Source organism: Corvus brachyrhynchos, unplaced genomic scaffold (assembly GCF_000691975.1).
Source record: "Corvus brachyrhynchos isolate BGI_N302 unplaced genomic scaffold, ASM69197v1 scaffold70, whole genome shotgun sequence".
Taxonomy (NCBI): domain Eukaryota; kingdom Metazoa; phylum Chordata; class Aves; order Passeriformes; family Corvidae; genus Corvus; species Corvus brachyrhynchos.
In genome coordinates this window covers 3,678,484-3,686,856 of record NW_008236217.1, presented here as the reverse complement: position 1 = coordinate 3,686,856, position 8,373 = coordinate 3,678,484, and the positions used below count along the sequence as shown (strand labels likewise).

General features: G+C 42.3%; 1 protein-coding gene across 1 annotated transcript in view; it reads left to right on the top strand.

Annotated features, from left to right (window-relative positions):
* CUNH1orf131 (chromosome unknown C1orf131 homolog) overlaps positions 1-6,089 on the top strand; it is an 8,636-nt gene extending 2,547 nt beyond the window's left edge. The window contains exons 2-6 of the mRNA XM_008643385.2: positions 2,116-2,172; positions 3,178-3,273; positions 3,965-4,051; positions 5,050-5,105; positions 5,740-6,089. Coding sequence (XP_008641607.1) covers positions 2,116-2,172; positions 3,178-3,273; positions 3,965-4,051; positions 5,050-5,105; positions 5,740-5,869 — 426 coding nt within the window. The 3' untranslated portion in view covers positions 5,870-6,089. The remainder of the gene's footprint in view (positions 1-2,115; positions 2,173-3,177; positions 3,274-3,964; positions 4,052-5,049; positions 5,106-5,739) is intronic.
* The last annotated feature ends 2,284 nt before the right edge of the window (positions 6,090-8,373 follow it).

Genomic DNA, 8,373 nt, shown 5'->3' with positions numbered 1-8,373 from the left:
GGAGCACAGGTAGAGCCGGGCGGGTGCGGGGTCCCCGCTGCCCCCGAGCCGCCCCTTCCCGAAGGATGCGCTCCCTGGACACGGCGCCAGCCCCCTGCCGTGCCTAAGTTTGTCCCTCTTGCTGATACAGCTGCCTGGAAATCCGGGATCCTTTGGCGATCCGCGTGCTCAGCTCGATGGCATCCAGCCCTACAGATTCCAGCCCTGGAAGCAGGGGCAGGATGAAGCAGGGGTGGGGACAGGACTTGAAGGCAATTTTTTTCAATTTCAGAAGATCTCTGGATCAGAATCCTGTATTTGAAATAGGCGTTTTTCAGCAAAATAAGTTGATTTGCTGACAGGCCTGATGTTATTGCAAGAAGTGAACGAAATGGAAAGCAAAGCCTCTTGGTTACTTCAGTGCCCAGGAATTTTGTGTGCTGCTCTGTTCCTGTCAGTAGGTGTGAATGTGAGGTGCCAAAACTTGCTTCTGTTCTCTGGCATCCCAGCAGCGCTGGGCCATTGGCAAGCAGCATTTGTCTTGGAGGATCAGTGTTGGTAGTCAGTGGGGGAACGCATAACAGCATTAGATCTCAGTCTTCTGGTTTGGTTTGTTGCTGCTAAACTACTTTGCACTACCAAAAACTGTATCTGAGTTGCTTCAGCAAGGAGGTCTGGATAGGTTTGGCTGGAAGCTGAGCAGAGAGGTTGATTGGTCTCCAGTCCCTCTTTATAGCTTCTCCGGTTGTTTTCCTTGAGTTGTCTTTACGGTCATAACATCAGAAGCCCATTCTAAAATAAGCTCTGAAGGGCCAACATATGGCTGTCTTGAATTCAGAGAGACTTACTGATATTGGAGGTTTGATTGCTTGGAATTGGGAACTTCAACAGACTGACCCAGCAGTTGTTTGAATCCATAAACTTTTGTGCTTTTTCCAGCATATTTTCCTCTAAAAATTTTCTTAAGTTTTTTACAGCTTAAGTTTTTCTACCTGTAAAGACTGCTGTTAGGCTTGTTAGCAAAACATTCTGAAGATAACCAGGTTTATTTGTGGTTGAAATGGCAATTCTATATAGAAGTCTTTGCAGAGCTGAGAGGAGTTTGACTGTGGTGGATGCAGAGGGAAGAAGCCCTGGTGTAACCCTCGGGCCTGGACCTGTGACTCACTGTGCCCTGAGGTCCTGGAGAGTTAAAAGGAAATGCATGAAACTGTGTTTCAGTTCAGCTTTAATGCTTATGTAGTACTCCTGCTTCCTCTGAGTGGATTGTACCCTTGGGAGCAAACAGGGGAAGGTGAACAGGAGAATCTCTTGAACAGATGGCAGTTTGCCTGCCTGCATCAGCATGCTTGGGAGTGGGCTAAGCTTCCACTCAGAGAGGTGGCTCAGCACATCCTCCCTGAAATCAGAAAGCAGACAGTCTAAAATAACCCTGGGAGATTTGTAGCTGCTCCACAGTGTCCCGTGTGGGACACTCCTGTAACAAGCAAGCATGGAACTCTCTCCCTGGGGATTTTGTGCTTCTTTTTCTATCTAGGATACAGTCCGTTGCCCCTAGAGAGTCCCCCTCCGAACTGAGAACTGCTGATGAAAGGTCTCTGTGTAAATTGTGGAGTAGAAAAGATGTAGTTTTCACTGAGCTCATTTTGAGCAAATATTTTCTTCAGACAGTGCTGAGTGGGTTCTGCCTTTTGCTGACAGTGCACCCTGTGGAGCTGTGTCTCTGGAATTAGTGGAGCTGGATATGGGCATTAATATATGTCCATGCAGTTGGGAATTAAGCTTGTTCTGCATGTTGCCCCAGCTGAGAGTACATGCACTGTTACCACTGTGCTCTCTGTCTCAAACAAAATAACTTAAAATTCATGTCCTATTTTACATTAGCAGTTTGGTACAGGTTTGGAAATGGAAATTCAAGTGATTCATAGCTCACATGTGGCACTTTTTCTCTTACTTATCTAGAAAAATGCCATTGAAACTGTCTCTTTTAATAGATCCAAGTAATAAAGCTAGAAAAAAATACTGCTGGAAACCTGTGTATTCTTTCATACAACTGACTTCAAAAAACTATCCCAGTCAGCATTTAAACTGGTGTTACTTGTCATATTAATTTGGCATGTTTTGTTTTATTTATAGACCCCAGTAGTGAATGAAGAGAAAGATGCAGTCAGACAAGAATTTAACTTTGAAAAGGTAAGTCAGTAGGACCAAGTCTAATGTCACTAGTTTAGTGTACAGTTATGTGTATGTGTATACTTGAGAAAGCTACGGTGGGACTGATGGGAAACCCTTCCAGAAATGGCCACCTCTTGTAGGTAATTCTGGCTGCATGCCATGCCAAAAGAGGAGCAGGCTGGCAGCAGTCAACTGCTCCATGTGGAGACAGGCTGTTACAACTCTGTGGCCTTTCTTTCTGATCTTTCTATGAGAATTTGAGGGTATTTTAGCTGTGTGAAGGTGCTTGAGTTCCCATAATGTTTAGCATAGCTCTTTCAGCCCCATGATGTTAAATCTCTGGTATCTCACGTGGGAAGGGAAAAAAAAAAGTGTATTGGCATCTGGTTTTGAAACAACAGATGGCTTTTTTCCATTTGTCTTTTTATTCTCATCTGTTCTTACATGAGCATAACTAGCATTGGCCACCTTAGCTACTAATTTGTTTACAGATCTGTGTGAGCTGTTTTATGTGCCTAATCTCTGCTCGGGGATGTGCTATCATCTAGTGGAATCTCGCGCTGGAGATTCTGCATGAAGCTCTGCACTGCTAAGAAGAGTGGGGATTTAATCACTCATTTTAAAAAAATTATGGTTTCATTAGTGGTTTTGCCAAGGTATTTGTGTGTAGTGTTAACTCTACCTATGTGTGTAGTCAAACAATTTCACCATCCGCCCATCCATGTTTTAAACTGGTTAAGTGCTCATTTTTTACGTGGAGGAAATCCATTCCATGTGTTACTTTATGTGAAATGAGGAGAATTGAAAATCATCCCCCTGACAGTCCTCACTGTCCAGAGATTAGTTGGACAGTGGTTAACTGCTCTGCAGTATAGCTCCGAACTCAGTTGTATTTTATAGCACATCGATTTCCAGTATTAGCCAGGATTTCTTTGGGAGCATGATTTTGCTGCACTTTTCCAGGCATTACTTTACAACAGGTTGGACATTATGAAATGATTGCTATTTTCTGTAATGTTGTAGGCTCGTCTGGAAGTGCACAAGTTTGGAATCACTGGCTACAAGAAGCAGGACCAACGCGTTTGGGAACAGGAGCGTGCTATCATGCTGGGAGCCAAGGTAATTGTCCCTAGGTTTGTGCTGGAGGTCACCTAGCTGTGCTGGAGGTCACCCAGTGCAGAAAAGCAGTAAAGAACATGAGGGGCTTTGGTATTACTCTTTTAAAATACAAGATCCCCTGCCCTGACCCTTCTCTCACTTAATCATCCACACTTTTACATCATCCATTCTGTCTTGTCTATTTTCTGTAGATGATTGGACAATTAGTATGGTTGTGTTATCAGGGAAGTAGCATAGATGAAATACGACTGATCAGGCTGAAAAACAACATTTACTAATTTTTAGTCAGGCCATTCAAAAATAAATAGTTGGAGAGAGGGGCTCGCTTTTTAAAACTTCATTTTCCCCGTGAGTTAAAGGTGGAGAAAAGTGTTTAGTTTATCATAACTAGTGTAAAAGAAAAAAATAATGGTTTAGGTGGTTTTTTTTCCTAGCTCAGTGTGTGTGTGTAAACCTTGTAGGACTGATAACAGAGCATTATTGCCTCTCTCTACTGTCTTCACCAAGAAAGATACAATTTGTGTCTACTTTACATCCCTTAAGTCAATTCCTCTCACCCAAAAGGAAATAAGCATTTCTAGTGTTTTGCCATCACCGCCACCTGAAAAATACTGTCTGTGCAAGTGTGTGAATAATTTTTGAACCTGTTTGAAAATATAATCAGTGGTGTCCCTCCCAATCTTTGTTGCAGCCCCCCAAAAAGGAACATGTGAACTACAGGACTTACCAAGAGAAAATGAAAGAGAAAAAAGCAGCGAAGGATGCTGATAAGGAAAAGGTTTGTGTGAAATATTCCGCATAAAAAGGCAGCATGTAGGAGCCAGCCCAAAATCCTGACAGATAATGCCTCAGGTGCAGGAGGTTTGCCCGAGCTTGATACCTGGTGCTCCCTGTGGATTGGGTTCCTAGCTCCCACAGGATTAATCTCATTGGTAAAGGCTGGTTGTGTGCAGTATGAAGGCACAGAGTTAGGCTTGCTTTGTGGTCGGTTTCACTGCCTCGCCCTTTCAGCCTGATAGACCGATGACACAAAATCAGCAGGGTTTTTTTTATCCTTTCCTCTCAAGAGGAGACAAAATGGTCCCCAATTAAAGTTTGTTGCGTGTTGTCTAACCACAGAGAGCCAGATCTTCAACTGCTTTTTTATCAGCTCAATTCCATCTAGGATCTTACTCATTATTTAAAGCAAGGGTGAGGTTTCTGTTGCATCCATCCTATAGCACAGCCCATCTGGCTCTAAGCCTACTCTCTGCCTTGACAAGGAGCCTTCTTGTGTAGGTGGGAGCAGGCTGGTGGGGCTGATAATTGCTCTATCAGCCGGTTTCCTGCCACCCTCTTTCCCAGGAACCTACTTCTCCTCCTCTGTCATGTGGCTCAAAGCACATCCAGTGCATGACCAGTCACAGCTGAACCCTGTTATTTGACAGCTGCCCTCAGTTGGGTGACAGGACACACCTGCCTGGTAGCAAGTCCATCTTCTGGCCCTAGGATCTGTCTCATGCCCAAGAAGGAAGCCTCTGCTTCTGCACGTGGCAAGAACAGCACGTTGGTCGTGAGTGGGCTGTACTTTCCATAAGGCATTTGGAAGGGCTCTGGGCACTCCTGCCAGTGGCTCCATAATGTGTTGCATCACTTGTTCTGTCAGAAGGTTTCCCATCTTGCTTTAAGCGCCTGCTGCTCTGTGAAGCAAAGGCTACTGCATGTTTTGTGTGCAGGTGGTTGTTTAACCAATATGCTCTATCCCTTTTTTGTTAAAATATGTGTCTTTAAATACAGGAACATAAGGGTGATTCTCTTAAGAAGAAGAAGAAGCAGAAGGAACAGAAGGAGAGGTGAGGTGTTTTTAACATGGTCTCCCCAGTGTATCTCTCCTATGTAACTGGACAGTCTTGCTTTAGAAGTCGTGCACATCACAGTGGAACAAATTTCTCCAAGTGCTGAGCTCCTCAGAAAATGGTGACATTGCTCTGTGCCTAGCAGTTCCAGAGGCTTCAGTTACACAGCTTTACTGAAAGTATGTCAGTTCTGCCCCAACACATCTTAAGGCTCCTAGTCTTAAGATGAAGGTCAGAGGGATGAAAATCCCTGTGTGCAGACTCATGAGACACCACTTACTCAGAGCATTTGCCCTAAGAAATAATTTCTGCAAAGCACAGACTACAGTATACAGAGGCTTGAAAGTAAGCTGACATTTTCTAATCCTAGTGCAGCAGGTTCCCTCTGTACTCTATCTTCCTTCTCTATCCAAACATCTTCATGTTTCTAAACATTTAAAAATGTAAACCATGCTGTAATGTGCTGCAAATTTTGAATGTCTGTGAAGGTAAAATGTTCTGAAGTCATTACATGCTATGGTTTGATACTCCATAATACCAAATGCTGCATAAATAGGTGACGTTTTTCACCATGTTCACCATGTGTTTCTGCTGTTTCTTTTAATTACTGTTCTTCCTCTCCCTGTTTCAGGAAGGTCAAAAGGAAGAAATCAGTGCCTAGCATTTGGCCTGCAGGACAAGTTGGAAAATTCAGAAATGGGACCTTGATTCTGCAAAACCGTGACATAAAGAAAATTAAATCATCTAAAGTTAGCAAATGAACTTAATGATACAGAGTGAAATGGACAATATGCATAAGATGGAATTCACATTGCTACCAACACAGACTTCTGGAGCCTTTTGCCTACCCACCATATCCTAATTTTTTAATCTTATTTGTTATTGCAGGATTTTTATGTACCATTCTGCCTTGGGATGAACATTAGAATTTACCATGTTATAAATAAAAATTAGACTTTTTATTAAAAAGGTTATACAGGCTGTTTTTGTTAGTCAATATGTGCTAAAGAAAGCATTTCTTTTTCTAGAATCAGCTTATTGGCTGTAAGTAAAATACTCTTTTAATCCATAAATTAATGGATTTATATATATATATCTTCACTTTCATATGGAAGGAATATGGAAAAAGAAATACCTTACTCACTCTCAACCTGAAGTAGGTGTTCTCCAAACATTTATTGGACATAAATCTGTATCCTTATGGATTGTTAGTGGATAGTGGAACTCCACAAAAATTTTTCTGTCCAGCAAAACCTCTTAATGTTTCAAAATTACCTGCTTTGGAATGAAAATAATATTTTTCTGAAGTTTTGTCCCAGGCAAGAATTGCACACTCATTTGTATATCTCTGTAGAGATCTCCAAATAAGCACTTTCAAAGAGTGGTTTGTTGGCTTGGCTGGTTGGTTGGTTTCTAAAAACAAAACCATGTAAGACTGAGCCAAATGAGCACGGACACTCAATAGCTACTGGTTGTTCTTGGTGTTTGTTTTAATTCCATGCCTCTCAAGGCTTTTCTACGAAATCTTTGCCAAAACTGTGTTTTGGTGCTATTTGGATTTCAGCAGTCTGGTGTTTCTGGAAGAACACTGTTTGTCCTCTGTAGCTAAATGCTTTGTTTTGTTGCTTTTAAGGTCCATCCATTAGAAATGGCAATGATTAGTAACTCTTCCAAAACAAAAGAAACTTCAGTATTTTAGGGGGAGACAAAAATAAGCATAACTTAAATAACAGAGTTTGTTCTGTGTTGTAAGGAGATGTGGAGCTTGTTGGAACAGGTCTGGCAGTGAAGGATGTGTACATGAGAAGGAAAACAGCCCTCTGCAGAAACTTGTTCTAGGTATACTGGTACCCCTGTGGGCTGGGAGCCTGAGCAAGGTGATCCCTAACCCTGAGGTCTGTGTCAGCTTGCAGCAGGTAAATACAACAGCAGCATCAGAAGCTGCTCCCCTCTCAGGATGCAAGAGTGGTCTGGGATAGGGAGAGCCACACCGCGAACAGGGATGCTTTCTGCATGCTGTTTCCCCCACACCTTCCACCTTACTTGGAGGTCCTGGAGAAGTGCTCTGCCAGCACAGAGAGGACTAAGAGGAGGGAGAGGGCTTGGAGGGATCAAGTGCCAGATAAAAAGCAGAAGGGAGTATTTCTGGAGCCATGTAGGAAGAGGAGGGGTGTGCAGAGTTTGGTTGCTAAATGCTGTTATCACATTTCATAATTGCATAATTTGATTTCTTCTTACTCAGTATTGGTTGCAGATTCAAACTGGAATTAAGATTCCTGTCTGGTTACGGACTTAATGGCTTATTTAACATTAGAGAAATGTCAAATCCCGACAGCATATGAAGGTGTAACCACTAAGCAGAACTTAGTACAGAGCAGCAAGACTTGTTCAGGCAACACATGAGCTTTCGATGTTGTAGGGTAACCTTTATCTTTCAATTCCTGGTTAATCCTTAGCTTAGTTTTCACTGCTCACTTCTTGATAAAGTTTGGTTCAGCTCACTTTGCATATAATGTGGGACTTTATGTTCTCCATCAGCTTTGGTAAGTCAAAGTGTTCACTTTCCACCACCACAGCTCCCAAAAGCTATTTGGGAGTGAAACTTGGTCAGAATGGAGCATCTAATTTTTGCAGTCAAGCTTGTAAGATCTGTAAAAAGTTGAAAAAAATCAGTTCTTAAACTAAAAAGTTGAAAACTGAAATGCCAAGTTGACAGTGGAACATGAAAGTTTTTGGGGGAAGGAAAAGAAAAGTTTATTCAAAGTTTTGCATTTTCACACTTTAATGTTGTGTATATGCACTATGAAAGGCTTCTGTTTCATGGAGATAACGTTTGTTTTTTCATATCAAGTCTCCAAGGCGATTTGAGTTGGGCATGCTGCATTCTTGTAGAATGCTGTGCTCAGGTAAACGTGGTACTTTCAGTCCTGCTTTGTTACTAGACGCATCAACATTGGCAAACCAGACTGCTGAGAACCTGTTGAACCTAGTGTTTCTCTGGGCTGGTGTGTGTTGGTGATTAACAGAGTATGTCAGTGTACAGACAGCAAGCTGTGTTGGTCTTGGAGCACATGCTGGTACATGAAAGCCAGTATTGACTGAATAACAGATTATGGGAAGAGGAGAGCAGAGCACAATTTATTTTGCTCTCTGTTTGCAGTTGCATAAAGGAATGAGGTATAAAGAAGAATTCAAGGATTTCTCCTTATCTGCTCTCTTTCTCATGCATTTTCCTGTTACAGTTATCTTTATTCCCTGTTTCCCT